This window comes from Sorex araneus, chromosome 5 (assembly GCF_027595985.1).
Source record: "Sorex araneus isolate mSorAra2 chromosome 5, mSorAra2.pri, whole genome shotgun sequence".
NCBI lineage: Eukaryota > Metazoa > Chordata > Mammalia > Eulipotyphla > Soricidae > Sorex > Sorex araneus.
The window spans coordinates 85,936,047-85,960,068 of NC_073306.1; the positions used below are offsets into that span (position 1 = coordinate 85,936,047).

General features: G+C 43.1%; 1 protein-coding gene across 1 annotated transcript in view; it reads left to right on the plus strand.

Annotated features, from left to right (window-relative positions):
• The window catches only part of GATAD2B (GATA zinc finger domain containing 2B), an 82,187-nt gene that overhangs the window by 48,014 nt on the left and 10,151 nt on the right, over positions 1–24,022 (plus strand). The window contains exons 2-3 of the mRNA XM_055138070.1: positions 14,345–14,680; positions 23,542–23,671. Coding sequence (XP_054994045.1) covers positions 14,346–14,680; positions 23,542–23,671 — 465 coding nt within the window. The 5' untranslated portion in view covers position 14,345. The remainder of the gene's footprint in view (positions 1–14,344; positions 14,681–23,541; positions 23,672–24,022) is intronic.

Here is a 24,022-nt window from a genome sequence, read left to right on the forward strand (position 1 = left end):
CGTGTGTAAGTGTATACAGAACACAAAGGGAAAGGCCTGCAGTCTAGGAAATCGCAGGCTATTATATAAGGAAGTCTGCGTCATCTCTGCTTACATGGGCTGATGGACAAGGAAAAGAGAAAGCCTTAGAGGAGGAAAAATATCCTTTTATGCGTGTACAAACACGTTTATTTCCTTGTTATCTTAAAATCACATATTTTTGGCAATATGAGAGAGCGCTTTACTGTCCAAGTGCAGTGACCATGTTCCTAGTGGAAGTGGTGATTCTTTGGGATGTGGAAGCAGTTTGTTCTGGCTCTCTTCTTTCAGCCCTTTTTCTGAAGTGTATATGAAGAAGAGGAGAATGAATAAAAGAAATGTTACTGAGATTTAACAGCTGTCACTTTATTTTTTTTTTCTCTGAGAAGTTTCTAATTTTTCAAGATTGCCAAGAGGACAGGGATAGGATGTCAAGAGGATGCCAGATAATAGAATAAATATTTTTTACTGGATACTGTTTTTTTTTTTAGTTAACCATTTTTTTTTCTCCTTTATTTATTTCTTCTTGTTGGTATATTTAGTAGATTATAAAAATGCAGTATTCTCCCCCTGCCATCTGCTATTAAGAGTTGTACAAAAGGAAAGTCAAATAGCATATGGAAGGAAGAAAAATTAAAGATCTTGGATTCCAGATATTACAAGTGTAATGATTTTGGGTTTCATTTGTAATGATTCCCTCTATCATTGGTCTTTTGGAACTGGTGGTCATTTAGGGGCTACTTACGTTCACCAATTTACTGTTTCCTTTTTCTTATTTTTAAATTTCTCTTCATGTGCTTTCTAGGTATGATCTATATGTGAAATAGGTATGATCTGTATGTGTGTATGTTCAGCAAAAATGAAAAATATGTATTAATAAAAGCAGGTCATATTGCTGGATGTGACCCAAAATGCAGGGAAAAAAAAGCATCATACTGTCAGGTTGTTTTATGTGTATTTATTTTGCTCCTATCCATTATTTTGCATTCAGAATGATGGTGATGATATGTAATGCAGCTAGGAAAGTTTAGAGTAGTAGGGAACTTTTGAGCTGGTTTATTCTGTGAAAATGTTACATGCCTTCCACACAGCAAGTTGATAATGATAATCAGGTTGCAGACAAGCATCATTCATTTCTAAATATATCCATATCCAATTTCACTTTTTTATTTGGGGGGGGGGTGGGCCAAACCTGGTGGTGCTCAGGAAACCATGTGGGATGTCAAGATCAAATCCAGGTTGAACTTCACAGTTGCCCTACCCGCTGTGCTGTCTTTCTGGCCCCACTGCCACCTTGGTATGTGCATTTTGATGTGTGAGGAGGTGCATATGTAAAGGGTACTGGAGAGAATTTATCAGAGTGTGAATGGTTTGTTTATTCCCAAGTTATTTCTTCACCCAAAGCAGTGACAATCACTCTTCCTAAGTTTCCTCTATATAGATTATTTGCCACTTATTTGAACATTGAAAGACAAATGAAGCTAATCAAACCAGCTCAAATCTGAATCACAGCAATTCATAGTTGAAAGATTTCCTAGTTTAAAAGTTTTTTGTTTGTTTTTGTTTTGGGGCTACACACAGGGAAACTCAGGGGTTGCTCTGACTCTGCACTCAGGAACCACTCCTGACAGTGTTCAGGGGACCATATGGGATACCAGGAATCAAACCCAGATCAACTGTGGGGAAGGCAAGTACCTTACCTACTGTACTATCTCTCTGACCCCCTAGTTTTGAATAGTTTAAGTTAATTTTATCCTTTTCAGTATTTTTTGGTAGTGCTTTCTAGAGAACCAGCATTTTTTTTTTATGAGATGTGTATAGTATAGTCTGTTACTAGTTTCACGTTACACTGTTTTACTTTATAATAAGGAGAAGAGGAAGTGTTTTTGAGGAGGGGGAAAGAATACAGTGGGTAGTGCACTTGCCTTGCATGCTGTCAGCTCGGGTTTGATCCCTGGCATCCCAACTGCCAGGATTAATTTCCTGAGTGCAGAGCCAGGGTAACCTCTGAGCATGATTGAGTATTGCTCAAAAACAAAAACAAAAAAGATGTTAAGTGTCTCAAGTGTTCATGAGGCATTTCATCTTTGTACAATTAGCTATTCAAATTCTTATACCACATGTATTAAATTTTGAGTATATAAAAAATGAATGTACCATAATTCACAGCAGATTAAATGTAGAAGTAGTTAGCAGAATCCAGCTATTAAAGAGATTTGCAAGAGTTGAAAATAATGCCAAGAAGTGATTCTTCAGGGAGGGAAGTTATTTCATATAAAGAATTGATGCTAATATGGAATGTGGGCTTATTATTTTAAAAAAGTTAATATTTAAAAATTTGTTTCAATTTTTTGTTGTTGTTTTGAGGCCATACTTGGCAGTGCTGAGGGCTTATTCCTTGTTCCATGCTCTGGGTTCACTTCTGGCAGAGCACAGGGAACCATATGCAGTGCGGAAGATTTTACCTCGTTGGCTGCATGCAAGGCATACCCTACCTACTGTACTAATGCTTTGTCCATCTCAATTTCTAGTATGATGACTACTTATAGTAATAACTCATAACTCTTGGGAGTCCTTGAATTTTAAGAGTATTTTCTTAAACAAGAATCCTGAGGCAAAAAGCTTCAAGGACCATATAGAGTATGCCTGATAACTGTGAAAGATCCTGACATGCAGTGACTCAGAAAGAACATACTCTTTTTTTGTTTGTTTGTTTGTTTGTTGCTTTTTGGGTCACACCCAGCGATGCACAGGGGTTACTCCTGGCAGTGCTCAGGGGACCATATGGGATGCTGGGAATCGAACCCAGGTCAGCCGTGTGCAAGGCCTACCCGCTGTGCTATTGCTCCAGCCCCAAGAACATATTTCTTTAACTGTACAATTGGGTGGTTCCTGTTGCCTCTTTGTAAGGTATGATATAATACAGGGACTCATTCTTTACACTAGAATTTTTCCTGATCTTTAGGACAGTGGTCTCATCCTTAGTGCGTATCACTTGGAGGACTTACTAAAACAGTTTCTAATCTCTATCCCCAGAATTTCTCATTCCTTAATCTGAGTTTGGGGCTCAAGAGTTTGAATACCCAGTGGGGGCCGGATATAGTTACTTGCACTGGTAGAGCAAGTGACTTGCCTTGTTGAGTTCAAAGCCTCTGGCACTACCCCGAATATGAAATGGGAGCCAGGTGACCTGGCCATTTGTGATCAGGGGTGATGCAATCAGTGTGCAATCTCCAGTGCACTGTAGCTGAAATGTGTGAGCACCACAATTGAAGTATTTGAACTTCACTGCCAAATGTATGACCATTACAACCAGGTGTTTGATACCTCCAGTCATCACAACAATTTGTATGACAGCCAATTTTCAAGAGATTCTGTAGGATCAGCTTGTACAGTATTGTCCTTCACACTACAAGGTTGAAAATGGAAGGAGGAAGACCTTGGAAGAGTTTGACAATTTTAGCAATTCTTAGGCAGTATACTCATCGCATCCTCTTTATTGTATTGGTGAGACTTTAGCCTAAGGATTGGCAAGGGAGGCTAGTGTAGTTGAATAACTATATGGCCAAAGCATATTGTTGTGGAAAAGGGAAAAATTGATTTTTTTTTTTTTTGCTTTTTGGGTCACACCTGGCGGTGCTCGGGGGACCATATGGGATGCTGGGGATCGAACCTGGGTCGGCCGCGCGCAAGGCAAACGCCCTCTCCGCTGTACTATCAGTCCAGCCCAAAAATTGATTTTCTTAAAGTATTTCTCAACATTTTATTTGTTTTTAGGGCTGGAGCGATAGCACAGCAGTAGGACGTTTGCCTTGCATGAGGCCGACCAGGGTTCGATTTCTTCGCCCCTCTTGGAGAGCCCGGCAAGCTGCCTGTGGCGTATTCAACATGCCAAAAACAGTAACAAACAAGTCTCACAGTGGAGAGTGCCCGCTCAAGCAAATCAATGAGCAGCGGGATGACAGTGACAGTGATTTTTCTCTGCCTCTGCCCTCTTCCCTCCCTTGTTTTAATAAGTGAAGATCACACACACCTGAGGATTCAGTGAGGATTCAGTCTTCCTGCAGTTTTAGCTGTGTTGCTTGTGGGGGATGCACATCAGGTTACAGTGCTCATACAGTGAACCATAGTCCTCACCAGTGTCTGCACACGTTTAGTTAAAATGCTTGCACTTGTGCTTGCCAAGAGTACCACTTCCTGGCTGTGGCACTTGTGCATCTTTTTAGTTGGGATTCCCAGGAGTCATATCACTTTGTGGTGCATACACACTCCTAAGTCCTCTGGTGCTGGATTGCAGAGAGTAGAGCTGCCGGGGTTGCACTGGGTGCGTGCGGGGCACCAGGGGTTTAGGTTCATGCAAAGCATCTTTCTAAGCTACTGGGATATTCTGCTAGACCGAGAATTTTTTTTTTTGGTTTTGGGTACACTCAGCTCTGCACTCAGGGATCACTCCTGGCAAGTTCTTAGAAACCATATATGGTAATGGAGATTGCATACAAGGCAAGCACTGTATCCACTATACTATCCACTATACTATCTCTCAGCCTCACCCTGCACCCGAATTAATTTGATGGGCAGTGAGCAGCAACATGAAGACATTGATGGGGCCGGAATGTTAGTACAGTGGATAGATCATTGTCTTATATGTGGACAACCTGGACTAGATCCCCTAGCACCCCATATGCTCCTCTGAGCGTGCCAGGAGTGATCCTTGAGTACAAAGCCTGGAGTGAGCCCTAAGCACCACTGTTTGTGCTCCCTGTGTTTCCCCACCCTCCAAAAGAGGACATTGAACTGGAGAGTACAGGGGTTAACTAAGGCGCTTGCCTTGGGGTTCTGGGCAGTGGCAAGGAAACAGTGTCTGAAAAGAGCCATGGTTAGAAGAAAAGTGAGAAGTACTGCTTTAGAGAACTGAAATAGGATTTACATTTTTGGGATATGTATAGTTAATCATCGGGAATGATTAGAAATAGGAAGCCTTTGGTAGCTTGGCAATTATTCATCTGTTTACTTGGTTTGCATTAGTGTAGGTTGGAGATGTGTGGAACGGGACCATTGTGCTGTGATTTTTGCCAGGACTTGAAAGTACAGTTTGATTCCAGTGAATGGGAGACAAAGGCAATTTCATTCAATTATACATTATAAGTAGAGAGCACAAAATGAACTAAAATCTCTGAAAATGACTGAGGTGAAATTTATTTGTATATTTGTCTCTTAAAATACATGAAAAGCAGTAGTATAGTTGACAGGGTGCTTGCTTTGCATGTGGCTAATTCGAGTTCAATCCCTGTCACCTCATATGGTCCCCCAGTCTCTGCCAGGAATGATCCCTAAGTACAGAGCCAGGAGTAAGCCCTGAGCCCTTGAGTTTGTGGGTGTGCCTCCAAAACAAAATACATGATAATACAGGGGTTACAAATGGTCCCCCAAGCACAGCTGAGTATGGAAAAAACTGTAGCACTGTCATCCTGTTGTTCATCAATTTGCTCGAGCGGGCACCAGTAACATCTCCATGGTGGGACTTGTTACTGTTTTTGGCATATCGAATATGCCACGGGCAATGTGCCAGGCCCTGCCATGCGGGTGGGATACTCTCAGTAGCTTGCCAGGCTCTCCAAGAGGGACAGAGGAATCGAACTCGGGTCGGGTCGGCCATGTGCAAAGCAGACACCCTGCCCGCTGTGCTATCGCTCCAGTCCTATGGAAAAAGAAAAGAATTAAAAGATTAAAGTATATGAATTATCATAGACTTGCAAATCATGTGCCCCAGCCCTTTGAGCTATTTCCCTATTCTCCAAAGTAGTTTTATAGGTAAGTTCTGAAGGAGGTTACCCAAAAAAAAAATGCGGCTAACTCTTCTTGGTGGTGATTTTTATCTCCTCTCCCACCCTGTTAACTGTTGAATTACATCTTTCCCTTTGTTGTTGATGTTGCTGCAGTAACTGAAGCTAGCACACTGAGCTTTGTTGCTCTCTGAGATTTGCACTCATATAGTTGTGGAATAACTCGGGACAGAGATAGAATGGGAAACACTTGGCACCTGTGCTCCCAAGAGGTCAGTCATAGTGTTGGTTGAGGCACACAAACTAACCATTGTTGGGCTCTCCAGAGGTCGCTGGCTCTGACACGCATGTGCAACAGTGGTTCACCTTGCTCTCCAAGTATTGCACCCCTTTTGTGATGCTTAGACACGCCTGGTTCCAGTACAACTGAAAATCACCTGCAGTTCTGGGGATTGCAGGCAGAAGAATTGCCATGATTGCACTTGGTGCTTCCAGGACCCTAGGGATTTGAATTCTCAATTGGATGCTTGCCAGGCAGGTGATCTAAGACAGTGTGCTATTTTTCCAGACCCCAGTTCCTGTACTGAGTATTTGGGGAGGGGAGTACACCTGGCAGTGCTCAGGGCTTACTCCTGACTGTGCTCAGGGATTACTACTTGCTGGTATCGGAATCATACGTGATGCTGAGGATTGAATCCAGGTCTGCCCTTTGCAAGGCAAGTGCTCTACCTACTGTTCTATTGCTCTGACCCCCTCCTATGTCTTATTTTAGGACTTCTTAAACTTTTTTCCACTTGCAAACCTTTTTGTCCGTGAAATTCTTACCAGGGTGTATAGGTATATAAAATAGGTATCACTTGATCACTTGACATCCCGTTACTCATCGATGTGCTCAAGCAGGCGCCAGTAATGTCTCCATTTGTCCCTGTCTCGTGCTAGTGTAGCCCAATGGCATCTGCTCACTCCAGGAACATGAAAAGCCTCAAACCATTCATTCAGGGTCTTGATGAAGAAGTCTGACCATCTCGTAGGTGGGCGGCCACGCGGTCTTTGACATCCTGTGGAATCCTATGCAGAAAATAGGTATACAAATCAGAAATTTTCTGATTTTCATAAAGAAATGTGTTTATGATTCAGTACTGCTTGGTGTTCAGGTCACACCTAGCAGTGCTGCAGAAACTATGCTGTACCTGGGGATTGAATCCAGTCTTGTGACGTGCAAAATAATGTGCTATCTTCTATTCAGCTATCTTTTTTTTCTTTTTTTTGCTTTTTGGGTCATACCTGGCGGTGCACAAGGGTTACTCCTGGCTCTGCACTCAGGAATCACCCCTGGCGGTGCTCAGGGGATCATATGGGATGTTGGGAATTGAACCCCAGTCGGCCTCGTGCAAGGCCGCTGTGCTATTGCTCCAGCCCCTATTGAGCTATCTTTAACATTTTAAAATATTTATTTTAAAATGACTTCCACATTCTTCTGTAACTCCTTTTGGGGTAGCAACCCACAGTTTAAGAAGCTAGAAAGCTTTACATAGTTCCTAGATTGCGTGTCTATTTATTGGCCCATACCCAGCAGTACTGAGAATTTATTCCTGGTTCTGATGTCAGAGATGACTCGTTCAGGGTTCTGGGGTACCACAGGGGTGCTAGGGAATCATTTGTATGTAAAGCAAGAGCCCTACCCCTTATAATGTCTTTCCAGCTCCTATTTGTGTGTGTGTGTGTGTGTGTGTGTGTGTGTGTGTGTGAGAGAGAGAGAGAGAGAGAGAGAGAGAGAGAGAGAGAGAGAAACTTTACCATTCATAAATTATATAATACCATAAACAAAGCACCAAGAAACATAGTAGGAGGAAGATTCCTTGGCCTCACCTTTCAGTTATTCAGGCCCAGAGCAGTAGTACAGTAAGTAGGATACTTTTCTTTGACACGGCTGGCCTGGATTCAGTCCTCAGCGTCCCATATCCTGTGAGCCCTTCTAGGAGTGATTCCTCAGTACAAAGCCAGGAGTAAGCCCTAAGCACAGCTGGGTGTAGCCCAAAAAATAAACAGAAAAAGAATTTTCAAATAATAGTATGATAAGATGATAGGATGGATGAGAGGGAACCTTAAGACTTTGGTGGAGGGATGCTGATGTTTTGGAGGTAGGTTTGATGCTGAACATTGTATGCCAGAAGCTCTTTTTAACAGTATTGTACATCTTTGTGCTTGATCAAAAATTGGAGAAGAAAGCGCAGGCCCTAGAAGCTGCATTTAATAAATCTGAAGAGATTCTGATGTAGGTGGTTTAAAATAATAGGGAAACTGATTTGAAATAAAAGGAAAATGACAGATCTAAATTTGCTGGCTTCCATTCATTGGTTGGTCACTCATTAATCTGTATCACTTCTGTACTACTATACCAGATTATCTGTTGTAAAGGACCAATTCTCCCGTGTTTTTTTTTTTTTAATATAGTATTACCAGTACTTTGTAAATGCTGTGAAATGAGTTACTAAAAAGAGGGACTGGGGACTGAATCGATAGCACAGCGGGTAGGGCATTTGCCTTGCACGCGGCCGACCCGGGTTCGATTCCCAGCATCCCATATGGTCCCCTGAGCACTGCCAGGGGTGATTCCTGAGTTCAGAGCCAGGAGTAACCCTTGTGCATCGCCAGGTGTGACCCAAAAGCAAAAAAAAGGGGGGGGGAGTAAGGACCTGAGATAGAGTACAGCAGGTAGAGTTCTTCCTTGCACTCTGATGTCTCATTTATTAAATTGAGACAGGTTTTTCTAGTAATGTGTATATCTGATAGGGATCTTATGAGGAGCTCATAGTTAGAATGTAAAAGTATGTTGAAAACTGAATAAAAAGAATGTGGGTATTAATCATCATGGACATTTACTGAAAACATACTATTGTTGAACAGGGACTTTGTTAGCAAATAGGGATTTGAAAGTAGATAACAAGGAGCTTATTGTTCATACATGTATTTGCTTGACAATATGCAAAGCTGATTAAATGTAACTTCATAATTTTCCTAAACTTGTCTAGTGTTTCTTTGAACTTCAGTAATGTTTGTACAATTTGGGGAGTTTGTTTTTGGGCCACATGTGGTGGTGCTCAGGGCTGACTGTGGGCTCTGTGCTCAGGGATCACTCCTAGCAGACTTGAGGAACCATATGGAGTGCCAGGGATCCAACCCCTGGCTGCATGCATGGCAAACTCCTTAACTTTTGTACTGTCACTTTGCCCCTGATATTTTTACAATTTTTAAGTATACAATTGATTTTTGGGGGAGTGTCTAAAATGAATAACCCTTTGGAAATACATAACATTCTGTAGTAGATAGGAAACATTTAGGCAGATCCCCTTTGAGTTGAAGTTTCCAGTATTCTTCCTGTTAAATTCTGGAGCATGTTACTTCTTTTGCCAACTGTCATTCTGTCTCAGACTTGCTGCCGCTCCTTACCTTTTCTCTTTGCCTACCTCATCTTTTCAGTGTTTGCAGAGATTCTTGAAGTCAGGAGTTCACTTAAAATTTGTTTGCTTGCCTGTTGTGTTTAGGTCAGGTATAACACAGACAAGGTAGCAGGGAGGCGCGGGGGAAGTAATATGTACCCATTCTGACCTCTATTCTTTCATGGAAATGAACAAATAATTCAATAATGAGACAGATACTGACATGCTTACGTATTTAAAATGTTTTAATAACACAGATCAAGAAAAAACTGTCTCGGGGCCGGAGCGATAGCACAGCGGGTAGGGCGTTTGCCTTGCACGCGGCCGACCCGGGTTCGATCCCCGGCATCCCATATGGTCCCCCAAGCACCGCCAGGAGTAATTCCTGAGTGCAAAGCCAGGAGTAACCCCTGAGCATCGCTGGGGTGTGACCCAAAAAGCAAAAAAAAAAAAAAAAAAAAAAAAAAAAGAAAAAAGAAAAAACTGTCTCAGTGGACAAAAGAGGTTTCATAGACATGGTGGTCATGAAATTACTTTTCAGTCCAATTTGAGGGTCGACAGGCATAAACTGGGATTACCTAAAATACTTAAGGGTAAGAGTAGCAGATAGTGTAAATTAAGATCAGGTGGTGGAAGAACCTATATGCTGCTATTGTTGTGGGTTATGGGTACTTTTTGGTATCCAAGATAGGGTGGTAAAATGTGGGAGGAGTGTTCTGTTTGTTTGGGCCTCCTAGGCAGTGCTTGCTGATACTTGATCAGTCAGGTGAGACAGTTCAGTGTTAGGGCCTGAGAATGTGAAGCTGCTTGAGCCCTGCAGTGCTAGAGACTACCTGTGTTTCCTCAGTTGTGCTTGGAGACCTCAGGGCCACATGTGGCATTGCTTATGGGCCATGTGGTACTGGGGGTCTAGTTCAAGCTTCCTGTAGGCATGTGCTTAACCTGTTCTGCTAACCCTCTGCCCCCCAAAAACCATGATTTAAACTCTTGTGCTCTGGAACATTGAGCTGTCCCCCTGACCCAAAGATTGGATTTTTTTTTTTTTTTTGGTCACACCCAGCAATGCACAGGGGTACTCCTGGCTCTGCACTCAGGAATTACTCCTGGCAATGCTCAGGGGACCATATGGGATGCTGGGAATTAAACCCGGGTCAGCCGCGTGCAAGGCAAATACCCTTCTCGCTGTGCTATCATCCCAGCCCCAAAGATTGGATTTTTAAAGGTCATTTTGTTGGCTGATGGAGTGAGGGGGGCACACTTATTTTTGGAGGGGCACACTGGATAAGGGCTCTCCTGGCTTTGTGTTCAGGGATTACTCCTGGTGGGGCTCAGGGTACCATATAGGGTTGGCTGTGTGCAAGGAATTCCCCTTCCTTGCTGTACTGTTGCTCCAACACCTTGTGTAGAGGATCAAAGAGGGCTATAAATAAAAACTAGGAAATGAGCATATAAGTGCTATTTAAATCCATAAGGATATCTGGGGTCAGAGCCATATTCTGGGGCTGGAATACAGCAGATAGGGCGTCTACCTTCCACACAGCCTACCTCAGTTTGATTCCCAGCGTCCTATATGGTCCCCCCAAGTATCTTCAGGAGTAATTCCTGAGTGCAGCGCCAGGAGTAACCCCTGAGCATCACTGGGTATTACCCAAAAAGCAATCAATCAAAGAAAATAAATAAATCCATAAGGGTCACTATCACTATCACTATCATCTCATTGATCGTCGATTTGCTCGAGCAGGCCCAGTAACTCTCCATTCGTCCTAACCCTGAGATTTTAGCAGCCTCTCTTTACTCATCCTTCCCACAACAGTGCACATTAGAGGCTCTTTCAGGTTCAGGAGAATAATAAATAAATAGATCCATAACGGTATCAATGAAAATTTGATGTCACTTGGTAGGGTACTTTCCTTGCATGTGACTGACCTGGGTTTGATCCCTGGCATCCTATGTGGTCTTTTGAATGCTTCCAGTAGTAATTCCTGAGTTCAGAGCCAGAAGAAATCCCTGAGCATCACTGGGTGTGGCTCTAACAAAAATGAATATGATACCTCTCAGGCTTTGTGGTAGTAGGGAATACCAGGGCCATCTAGGCAGTGCTCAGTGACTGCCAGGTTACACTGGTGTTGTTCTGGGCCATTTCGTACAAGGGTGTAGTAGGTCTCTTATATGCGAAGCGTACTTGTGCTGTCCCCCCAGCCCTACTCTTGTCTTTTCTTTTGTATTTACCTTTGTCTCACTGTACCCATCATCAAAGAGCTACTCATAGGTCTGGGGCTCAGAGGTTGCTTCTGTCAGTGCTGGGCAGTAGAGAGGAGCCATTGCAGTGCCAGTGATCAAATGGGTTGGCTGCATGCAAGTCAAGTGCCTTAACCCCTACTCAATCTCTCTGGCCCTGTTTACCTTTTCCTCTGAATTTGAGTATATTGCCCTGACACATTGTTTCAGGCAGGCACCCTGTGGCTAAGAGGGAAGGCAGCTTGTAAATAATGGAGACTCTGCCCCACTGAATAAATACCACAAGAGATGTGAGTGAATTAATAGTTGCATCTCCAGATCATTCTACCCTGAGAGAGAGAGAGAGAGAGAGAGAGAGAGAGAGAGAGAGAGAGAGAGAGAGAGAGAGAGAGAGAGAGAGAGAGAGAGAGAGAGAGAGAGAGAGAGAGAGAGAGAGAGAGAGAGAGAGAGAGAGAGAGAGAGAGAGAGAGAGAGAGAGAGAGAGAGAGAGAGAGAGAGGAGAGAGGAGAGAGGAGAGAGAGGAGAGAGGAGAGAGAGGGAGAGGAGAGAGAGAGAGAGAGAGAGAGAGAGAAAAAAGACCTGTGCAGTGCCAGGGATCAAGCCAGGGTCAGCAGCCGTATGCAAGGCAAGAGCCATTAACAGCTACACTATCTCTCTGGCCCAGCATACGAATCAAATGAAAGTTTTATAGGAGTTAACCATACTGGGAAGTGGAATCTTTAACATTCTTCCCCCCACCCCCAATGTATTTTTTTTTTTGGTTTATGGTTTTTTTTTTTTGGGGGGGGGGGACCACTTCAGTGGTGTTCAAGGGTTACTCCTGGCTCTGCTCTCTATAATTATTCCTGGCAGTGCTTAGGGACCTTATGGGATGCCAGGAATCTAACTGAGTTGGCCACATGCAAGGCAAGGTTTCTTACCTGCTATACTATCTTTCTGGCTCCTTACCCCAGACTTTTCTTTTTCCCTTTCCCTTCCCCTTTATTGTTGCTTTGTTGTGATCATGGCTTAATTGTGGTGATTGCCAGGGTTTCCATATCTGATTGTGCTCACATACACAGATTCAGTGCTCAACAGTTGCTCATTTAGTTGCTCTTACGCATATTCTGGTTGTAGTGCTCAATGGTGGGATAGCGTTTATGTTACAGTGTTTGCATATCTTTAGATGTGGTAATCAAACACACTTTGCAGTGCTGGTGTGTAAGTGTAGCAGTCTTGCTTGTAGTGCTCACACACTTGGTTAGAGGTGTACTTTGTGGCTCCAGGGATTTCAAAGGCTAACAGGGTTGATCTCAGAGCCTCATGCCTACTAAACAGGTGCTCTACCACTGAGCCACACTCCTGGACTCATCAAACTTAATTTTTTGCATTCTAAAAAATATGTTTGGGAGCTGGAGAGCTTAAAGAGCTGAACACATAACTTATATGCAAAGAGGCCTGGATTCTATTCCCAGCACCTCCCCAAAATGAGCAAAACTATCTTCATAACAATTTTAATGTTTTTTTTTTTTTTTTTTTTTTTTTTTTTGCATTTTGGATCACACTCAGCGATGCTCAGGGGTCACTCCTGGCTCTGAACTCAGGAATCATCCCAGTCCTCACTCTGCCTCCATGGCAAGCAATTTTCCTAATACTCTCTCTCTGCTTTTGGGCATTATGTTTCACTTGAATTTTCCCACCACCATTCAAACCTATCTGCCAGGGGCAGGTGCTAGATCATTTATTGTCCATTGCTCATTTTCAGTATCTTGGGTGCTGCAGCCACACCCTAGATTGTAAATGGTTGGGTTCCAGAGACATTTCTGTAGGGCAATAATCCATTTTGGGATTCAGTTGGGTGTTTCTGGACCAGGGCTGTTGATGCGCAAAGATGGTGCCCAGAGGCACATGTGGGCTTGACAGCCAGGCCGATGAGCAGGCAGGGAACTGGGGAGGGATAGCCCGGCACCTCTGCCGCCATGCAGCATGGAGAGTTTGTCCTAGAACCTGCAAACCTGTACCTTGCTTGTGGTCGTGGTTGCCGGGATTCCATCTGGAGTAGGCGGGGAGACTGCATCTGCTCCATCTGGGATGCCCCGGTGAAATTGGCTCGGTATGGCGCCTGGAGAGATCTCCGGCTCTGTGGTATCTTCCAGGACGTGCTACTGTGTCTCTGGCTTTTGATCTCTTTCGAGATTTATTTATGGGTCTCTGAAGTGAAGCAAGGCCAGTAATAGAGTTTACAGGGTGGCGCTGGAGTTGGTTTGTGGGGGGTGACTGCTAGTGCTTCTATGTGTATTGGGAAGTGGGGCGAGGTAGCCCACCCCAACTTTGTAAAAGCCTGGAGATTTCAGTCACAAAACCCTCATACCAGAATTTTTAGCAGATTATACATCTTGATGAGTTCTGTCCTGAGACTGTAGAGTCAGGCCAGGGGTATGGCAGCGATTTTGGATTGTGGAAGCAAATGGCTGCCAGGGGCTCTTCTTGGGCAGGCACAGACCAACCTGCCCTGCTCTGATTTACCCCAGTCTGTTCAGCCATGTGTGGGTCTGAGATTAACTATGGCTTTTAGTCTCTCTTGAGATTTATCTATGGGTCTCTAAGATAAGGCCAGTAAATGAACTTATATAGCTGAACCAGAGGTGGTTTGTGGGCATGGCTCCCACATATCTAACTTTTGGCCATTTAATTTCTTGGTAAACTTGGTCCCAAGTTGTTGGGGTCTGGCAAAAGGCACAGCGGCAATTTTGGGGTCTCAGGAAGCCTGAAGGCACCATCAGGTTGCTGATATGCACTCGCCCCGCAGGTACAGGTTGACCTGTTGGTGGCATCATACCCCCAAGGGACTTGGTTCTGATGTTACTTGTAATTTTCTCTCCATAGGATGGATAGAATGACAGAAGATGCTCTTCGCTTGAATCTCCTGAAGCGGAGCTTAGACCCAGCAGATGAACGAGATGATGTTCTGGCCAAACGACTCAAAATGGAGGGACATGAAGCCATGGAACGTCTGAAAATGTTGGCACTGCTCAAACGGAAGGATTTAGCAAATCTTGAGGTACCACATGAGTTAGCCACCAAACAGGATGGCAGTAGTGTCAAGGGCTACGAAGAGAAACTGAACGGGAACCTCAGGCCTCATGGAGACAGCAGGACAGCTGGAAGGCCAGGCAAAGAAAACATCAATGATGAGCCAGTGGATATGAGTGCTCGGCGAAGGTATGGGAAAGTTCAGCTGCCTCCAAGGATGGTGTCTCTACATAAAGTAAACCTATGGAAATGGAATGAATTCCAATGAAAGAAGAGTGTTTCTAGATCTAAAGCTTCTTAGAAAAGATATATGTATCATTTGACTTGACCATGAATTTCCTAATTAAATTTAGATCAGGGACCTCAAAATTTTGCTAAGCTATGCTAAGAAAATCATAAGTCTCACCTGTAAGGTAAAGTAGTCACTCTGGATTAGACAGACACTGTAGAGCTGATAAAATCCAGTTTTAAAAATGAATTCTTGCTGGAGTATTAGTATGCTTGTACGGCACATTCATTGTTCGTGGTCAGTCCAGGTTTGATCTTCAACATCCCATAAGGTCGGTCCCCTAGAACACTGCCTGGATCACTGAGTGCAGAACCAGAAGGAATCTCAAGTACTGCTGGATGTGACCCCAAAACAAAAACAAATGAAAATGAATTCTTGGATCTGAGCGATAGTACAGAAGGTAGAGTCATGTGCCTTGCACATGATTGAGCCCCACCAGGCATGGTCTCATCTGAATGAGCACCAAGGCAGGAGTAAACCTTGAGCACCACTGGGTGTCGCCCAATCTCCCCAATTCCCCCTACATTTTTTTTATTTATTTTTTTTTGCTTTTTGGGTCACACCTGGCGATGCACAGGGGTCTCCTGGCTCTGTATTCAGGAATTACCCCTGGCGGTGCTCAGGGGACCATATGGGATGCTGGGAATTGAACCCGGGTCGGCCACATGCAAGGCAAATGCCCTACCCGTTCCAGCACCCTACAACAACTTTTAAATAAAGGGTTTTTGTTTTTCTTCTTTTAAGATTTCTTTTAAAAAGCCAAAAACTTATTTTAATTTAATTTTTTTTTATTCTTACTTTTTTACGGGGAGCATACCTGGAACCTCTCAGGGGCTACTACCAGCGTGCTCTGGTAACCATGCAGTACCAGGGATCCAATATGGGGCTCCCATCCTCTGTGATTTCATTCTAATCATCTTGCCATTTTACAAGAAAAAAGCAGACCCAGGTTCTGTTTATTGTGAAATTGTCTTTATATTATACTTCTTTTTGTTTGTGTTTTGGTTTAGGGCCACACCCAGCTATACTTAACGGTTACCCCTTGCTCTGTACTCAGAAAGCCTGGTGGTGCTCAGGGGAACATATGGCCTGCTGGGTATCAAACCCTGAGTCAGCCATTTGCAAAACAAATGCCCTACCTGCTGTATTATTGCTCTGGCCCCTATATTAAACTTCTGTCTAATGTAAGATGAAAGCTTAGGAGCCCGGTTTTTCTTTGTCAACACAGTAATTATCTTTATGTGTTCTAACTTGGAATTGTCCTCTGTATTTTGACTCTGTGCCACCATTCCTAATCCTGTGTATGTATCTACATTTATTTGTGCACGTAACACTCACAGTTGTGCACTCAGTCACTTGTTCTCTTTCTTGCATGCTCCTAAGTGCACATTTTCACAGATCTTTTTCTCTCGTATGCATTAAGGTTGAGCGCTTAAAATGACAGAGAACTCAGAGATATCTAGAACTTGCTGAAGGTAGAAGCTACCTATACAGACTCAAAATATAGACAACTCTAGTTTTAAGATCAAATTCAGTTTATTTATGAAACTGAGTTAGATATGTGAATTACACTAACCTTGTTGACTTTGTCCTAAACTGGTCCAATGTAGGATCTCTGAGAAGCTAATTGAAGGAAAATGAAGAAGAAATGAAGAAGTGGTTATAACTTAACATTGTTTATTTCTCACCCATTAAACGTTTATTTAGCAGTAACATTAAAAATCACTTTGAGTAGTCCCTGAGCATTGCCAGGTGTGACCCAAAAAAGGAAAAAATAAAAATATAAAAATAATTGTGTTAAATCATGCCCAATGGGGGGGGGACATTATTCTTGGTAATAGCATTAAAAATAATAGCCCAGGGCATGGGAGGTAAGTTAAAGGGCTGGAGCACAAGGGCTGGAGCGACAGTACAGTGGGTAGGGTGTTTGCCTTGCACGTGGCTGACCCGGGGTCGGTTCCCAGCATCCCATATCGTCCCCCAAGCACTGCCAGGAGTGATTCTTAAGTGCAAAGCCAGGAGTAACCCCTGAGCATTGCCAGGTGTGACCCAAAAAGCAAAAAAATAAAAAGGGCTGGAGCACATGCATTGCCAGTATGAGACCCCAGATTTAATCCCAGCACTACAAGCCCCTGGAGAACAAGTAGATTTGGTCTTGGTGGCCTGCAGCACTGATGGGCCTTTAGCAGCATTGCATCACTGGGCCAAGCACTGAGGCATCTAGCCTGGTTGGCCTACTATTGCCTTGAATGGCCCATGGTCCCCTTGATCATTGCTTGGAACCCGACCCCTCTTTCCCCACCAATATTTTTTTCTTTAATAGTTCTAGAATTGGAGAGAAATCCTTGGAAGCTATAGTAATGTCAGCCTCATGCTCCATCACTCTTTATTTGTTTTTTTTAATTTTTTTTTTTAAATTGAATCATCATGAGAACAGTTACAAAGCATTCAGGTTTAAATCTCAGTCATACAATGATCAAACACCCATCCCTTCACCAGTCCACCACCAAGAACCCCAGTATACCCCCCTTCCATCCCCCACACTGCCTGTGTGGCAGATGATTTTCACTTTACTCTCTCTTTACTTTGATTACATTCAATTTTTGACAGAAAACCCACTATTATTATTTGGAATTTTCCCCCAACAATCAGACCTGCCGAAAAGGCATCATTAGATAATTTTTTCTATTGCTGAAAATGAAGAGCATATGATGTCGCACAGCCACGACAATGGCCACGAGGTTTTGGAATTCTGCTATTTTAGTAATTAAGTCCAGAGGTATTTTTGCCAGCAGCCGCTGTGTTCCGAGATTGGTTTGTGTGCCTCTGGGATCATGGCCATTCAGGAATGGAGGAGCCGTCCGTGGGCAGCCACTTGGGGTCTCGTTTGGGCGGGGAGCAGGGCCGGTTCTGCCCCCCCATTGCACATGCCCCATCACTGCAAACTCCTTCCTCTCTGTCCAGTTTGCTCTGAAAGGTAGCGGTCGCCATGCTGCCACGAAGGGGAAAAGGCCAAGGGACAAAAACCCTTCCCCTCCCGGGGTGGCACGGGGCCCTAGCTTATTTCAGTCCAGGAGCATTTCTGCCAGCAGCCGCTGCGTTCCGACATGCTCCATCAGTCTTAACCAATTCTGGAACAAGTGACTAATTGCTTATTAGGAAGAAAGAAAAGAGGATTCATCACATGCTAGTAGATGTGAAGAGTGGTAAGATCCTATTAATGCTATTGGAATTATTCTGTATCACAGATACGTAAGTGTGTTAAAAGAAGAAAGGCAAGGGCCAGAGAGTGCAGGGGTTTAGGCAACTTCCTTGCACTCAGCTGACTCTGGTTATATCCCCAGCACCACCAAGTGGTCCCTGAGCATTTCCAGGTATGGCTCCAAAACAAAACCAGAAAGTTAAGTATGGCCAGGAATGTAGCTCAGTAGTAGAGCCCATGCCTTGCATGTGTGAGACCCTCAAGTCTATCCAGGTGCCACACATACAGAAGTCAGGCTACCCTGAAAACTCTAACATTTTCTTTTGATTTAATTTAAGGGGTAAACTTTCAAAGCACTATCCCTGAAAACTGGGCGGTTTTTAATAACTCCTAGGAAAAGAGACTTGATGTGAGCCGTTCAGGTCCCCACTCTGTAATGAGTGATAGGGCCTGTTGGCTCTTGGTCATCCCTTTTATCAGACTTAATAATGACTACTGCTACTGAGCTTTTTACAAGAATGAACTAAACCAAAATGTTGTTCAGCAAGTTTGTTTGATATGGATAAAAGGGATAGAAAAGTCTCAAGTGAAAAGAACTCTTGACGTGAGAAGCATTGTCGTGTTTGCTTACATAGTTTACTTCTTAGGGGCCATACTCAACCATGCCTGGGGAGGAGAGGGTGCATGTAGTGCAAAGGATCTGGAAATTTGTCACTGAGCATGAGTGATGTCAGCAGTAAATCAGATGCATTTTGGGGGGAGAGGAGCAAGCAAGTGCACTACCATTGAGCTACAATTCCATCCTGCAAGTCATACGTTTAATATTACCCAGTTGGTGTGCATAGGGTTTCATACTTAAGAATATCAAATATTAGGGGTGTAGAGATAGTGCTTGCCTTCTATGCAGCTAACCCTGGTTTGATCCCAGCATATGGTCCCCCAGTATTTGTTACCAAGTCTGATGAAAGGGAAGACCAAGAGCCAGGAATAATCCCTGAATGCAGAAACAGGAATAATTTTTGAACACAGCTTGGTGTGGCCCCAAAAGAAAATGAGAATATAAAATACTATAAATTATATTCATGTTTGGGAAAGAAGCAAAATAATTTCTTCCCTGGAAAGGTAAAACAAGATCCCAGATTTAAAAAAAAAAAAAAGTTGTTCCCATATGCAACTTACTGTCATTCAGTTCTAGAATCTCTATCCAGGAATATCTGGCTGTCTTGGTGCTAAGCAATCCTGTTTTGATATTGAACAATCCCAAAGTAATAGGTGGCACTTACTTGAGCAAAAAATAGTTTCTTAGAAATAGTCTGTAATAAGGGCTGGAGCAATAGCATAGCGGCTAGGGCATTTGCCTTGCATAAGGTCAACCCGGGTTTGATTCCTGGCATCCAGTATGGTCCCCTGTGCACCGCCAGGAGTAATTCCTGAGTGCAGAGCCAGAATTAACCCCTGTGCATCACTGGGTATGACCCAAAAAGAAAAAAACAAAATAAATAGTCTGTAATTGGGGCTGGAGTGATGCCTCAGTGGGTAGGGCATTTGCCTTGCACGTGGTCGACCTGGGTTTGATCCCCAACATTCCATATGGTCCACCCATGTACTGCTAGGAGTAATTCCTGAATGCAGAGCCAGGAGTAACTCCTGAGCATTGGCAGGTGTGACCACCCCCCAAAAAAAATTATAATTTATTATGTAACCAGAAATTGAATTGAAAAGGCTTCCATTGATATAAGCATTGAGGAATCAAGTAGAAAATCTGTCAGGTCTCAGTTACTCAATTATGTGGTCAAAGGGTCATAAGAATGGGAAAGTGATGAATTATAGAAATAATAAGTTATGAGGCCAGAATGATAGTAGTGGGGAGGGCGCTTGTCTTACATGCAGCTGATCCAAATTCAATCCCCTGTAAAAAATACAAAGGTGAGAGCGCGTGTGTGGGAGGGTTCGATGTGATGTGTGTGTTGTTCGAGGGCTCTCGGGGCGGCGCTCTCTCTCTCTCTCTCTCTCTCTCTCTCTCTCCCCCCTCTATCTCCCCCCCCCACTCGAGTTCGGTGCTCTCGAGCTGTTGTGTATGGACCGGATCGGGATGTCTCCTCCTTGTGTTCTGCTTCTGTATGTTTCTCTGTGCTCTCTTCTGTCTCTATCTGTATCTCTGTCTCTGTGTCTTTCCTGCTACTGTGTCTTCTCTCTTGCTTCTGTGTCTTCTTCCTGCTTCTGCTCTGCTTCTGTGTCTACTCCACTCTGTGTATTCTCTCTTCCGTGTCTTCTCTCTTGTCTTCTGTCCTTCCTCTCCTACAGTCTTAGTTTATATAGCAATCTCAGGACAGTAACACAAAGGTGGGTTGAACATTAGCAAATCAACAGACAGGTAAGACCATTTCTCCAGGAGATTAACAAAATCTCATTTTAGGAGATTACTTCAGATACTGGAAGATCTGCTCAAGGGTGGGATCCAAACAAGGGTGTGTCACTTTCTTAGCTAGTAAATCCACTTAAATAGTTGTAATAAATCTACTTCAAATATTTCTAGCAATGTCATTCTGTATGAGCACAGTAAGATATAAACTTAAAGTTTGGTTCTTTCTGAGGACACTCTATTTTCTAGACCACAGTCCTCAGACCAGGTTAGTCTTCCTAACCCCAGCAGGGTCCTAGTCTCGTCATTACTTTTGGATCATGACAGCATTTGTCTATAACCATGCTCTCAACTTATAGTTGAGTATTGTGGTGATTTGGCCTGGCTCATTTTGACACCAGGGTAGCTGACAGCTTTCCCTGGGTCTATTTCGTCCCTTGTCGGGACCCTGCTTTTGGGGTGCTAGGAACTAAGGGTAACTGAGTTGAGAAAGCAGATGCTCAGGAGTAAATATTATTGGAGTCAATCAACTCCCAAGTTACAAAGCATAATATTAACTGTCTTTCTGTCTGTCCATACAGAAAGGACATTGCTTTAAGGCAGACTAAGTTCCCTGCTGTAAGGCTAACAGGACAAACCCAATGTTATCCTACACTCCCCAGCATCCCATATGATCCCCCAAGCACCATCAGGAGTAATTCCTGAGTGCAGAGCCAGGAGTAATACCTGGATATCACTGTGTGTGAACCAAAGAGTGGTAAAAGAAAAAGAAAAGAAAATGATAAGTTACTTTTAATTATTTGGGCTGGAGAGAGAGAGTTTAGTGGATTAGATTGCATGCTTTGGGTTCGATTTCCAGTACTATATATTTGAAGATACATATATATGTGTGTTTGTATACATATGTATATGTATATATCCAAACACTTAGAGATGGATAGATATATCTATATATATCCAAGAACAGCATATATATCCAAATACTTAGGCCTGACTAATACTCATTTCTCAGGTGTTAGAGAAGTTTTTTTCCTTCCTCTAGTGGCTTGCATCTTATAATTCCACATTACCAGTTTGCTCTGTAACTAATGATTGTAGAGTAATCCAGATAAATTTAATCGTTTCCAAGGTAATCATTCACATCACTCTTCCTGATTTTGTTTTCTTAGATAAATTTGGGTAAATTTAACAGTTTACCCTGTTGAGAAATTGAACGTTCCAATCACTGGGGGTTGCCTTGTTCAAAAGGCATACATAACCCAACAGCACTGAATCAGGAAGCCATAAGGAAAGTAGACTCTCAGCACCAAAGTTTTGTGTTAAGGGTTTGAGTTACTTGTTTGAATAAAAAAGTGAGAACACCTTGCTCAGCTTTATACTCTATTTTTTCCTGTTCTTTTTATTTTATGATTTTTATTTTTGGGGGGGGTGCCCACAGATGCTCAGGACTTACTCAAACTGTATGGGGTGCCAGGAATAGAACCCATGTTAGCTTTGTGCAAGGCAAGCACCTGACCCACTGTACTATCACTCCAGCCATATGCATTTCTAACTAAACTGAATTTCTACCCACTGTACTATCACTCCAGTCCTAATCATTTATATGGTAGCAGAAGAGAGTTGAATATATGTTGATCAATTTCAGACCTAGAACAGCTATACTATCCACAGTGCTTCTTAACGAGTTATTAGCATTGTCTTCCACTTTTTCATCTTAGAAAAACAAGAATGATGTTTTAAGGCTAGCCTCAGTAATGTCGAAACTAGAGTTGTCTAGTAAATAGGCTTAGGGAAACCTGAGAGATAGTACAGCAGGCTCCTACCTTGCACATGGCCAACCCAGATTCGATATTCAGCACCACATATGATCCCCCGAGCCCCTAAAGGAGTGATCCCTGAGCACAGAGTCACTTGTAAGCCCTGAACACTACCGGATATGGCCCCCAAACAATAAATACATAGGATTAGGAATAGGAGTAGCCACTGTGGAAGTTTGCTATTTCAGTGTCATTTCTAGGTAATTTTTATCCTGTTGGGACATAAGTAGAAGTTCTACCTAGAGTTTCAGTTTTCCAGAAGGCTAGAGCTATTACACTTTGGCATAGTCCATTCCTTTATTCCACAGATAACGATACTTCTTTGACCTTCACTCCTGACAGGATATACCATCATTTGAGTTATTATAATATGCCTTTCTTAAAAATCCTCAGGCAACCAAAGAAGTGTTAGCAACTTACCATCTCTAAGTGTACTACCTTTGCCTTCCTTTTTCTATCTTCCTTTATAAACTTACACGTTACCTCTAAGAGAACCCAGGTCAGACATGTGCAAGGCATGTACTTTACCAGTGGACTCTCTAGCCACTTTTGCTCAAATTTTATCATCACTTGCATTTTTTTTTTAAGCAGAAATTTTGTTTTGGAAGGCTTTTGCAGCTCCCAGGCATGGTTGAGAACCACCCCCAGCAGTGCTTATGGTGGAGCCATACAATGCCAGGGATTGAACTCATAACCCAGCACAGAACTTAATATGTGCTCTGCCACTTAACCTCAATTTATATGATCTTTTCTGGTTTTTTGTCTTGTTTTATTTTGTTTTGGGGGTCACACACTGCAATGTTCAGGGGTTACTCTTGGCTCTGGCCTCAGGTAACCTCTGACTCTGCTGTCTTTTCTTTCTTGGATTTGAGTCTTTTCCTTTCCTTGGGTGAATTGGGACAGATCTAAGTTTCCGTGTTTGTTTGTTTGTTTGTTTGTTTTTTAAAATCAAGGAACCGAATGTAACATGTTAATTTTGAGTGTATTATTTTGGGGCAGATGAATGGGTGGCACCAGGACTTTAGACCCAGTGGCCTCATCTGTGCTAGTTGGCCCTAAGAAGCTTCTGCCACTGCTTCCAAAGCTAATCCTTGCATTTTTCCATCTCTCGGCACTGATCTTCTGTCTCAGGAGGCCCCATCTCCCTCTTGCACTGTATGACTTGTCCTCAAACCGTGCAGCCTCATTGGCAGCCCAGAACATGGCCACAGGGAAGGGGATTCAGAGAGAATCATCAAAACACCTCCAACCTCACCCCCATCTCGACCCCTCCAAACCTGCCAAAGTTGCTTCTGCTCTCATGGATTTCCTTATTATAGACAAGCTTTCTTAACTCACCTTCCCTCATTGAAAATACTGTGATTTATTTTTTTCTTTCAGTGAACCAGATCGAGGAAGGTTAACTCCTTCCCCAGATATCATTGTTCTGTCTGATAATGAAGCTTCCAGTCCCCGTTCAAGCTCCCGAATGGAAGAAAGACTCAAAGCAGCTAACTTAGAGATGTTTAAGGTAAAATGAAGAAATAATTTCATAATTTCTTGCTTTTCCTAGTATCTTTAATGTTCTAACAGTCACAGTTCTGTTTTTAATAGCTTGCTTTTTATTTTTTTATTTTTTTGCTTTTTGGGTCACACCCAGCAATGCTCAGGGGTTACTCCTGGCTTTGCACTCAGGAATTACTCCTGGCGGTGCTTGGGGGACCATATGGGATGCCGGGGATCGAACCCGGGTCGGCCGCGTGCAAGGCAAACGCCCTACCCGCTGTGCTATCGCTCCGGCCCCCAATAGCTTGCTTTTTAGATCAAAATAACTACCCATTAATGAAAAAAGTTTTCTGACCATGTTTTTATTTTTTCTTTC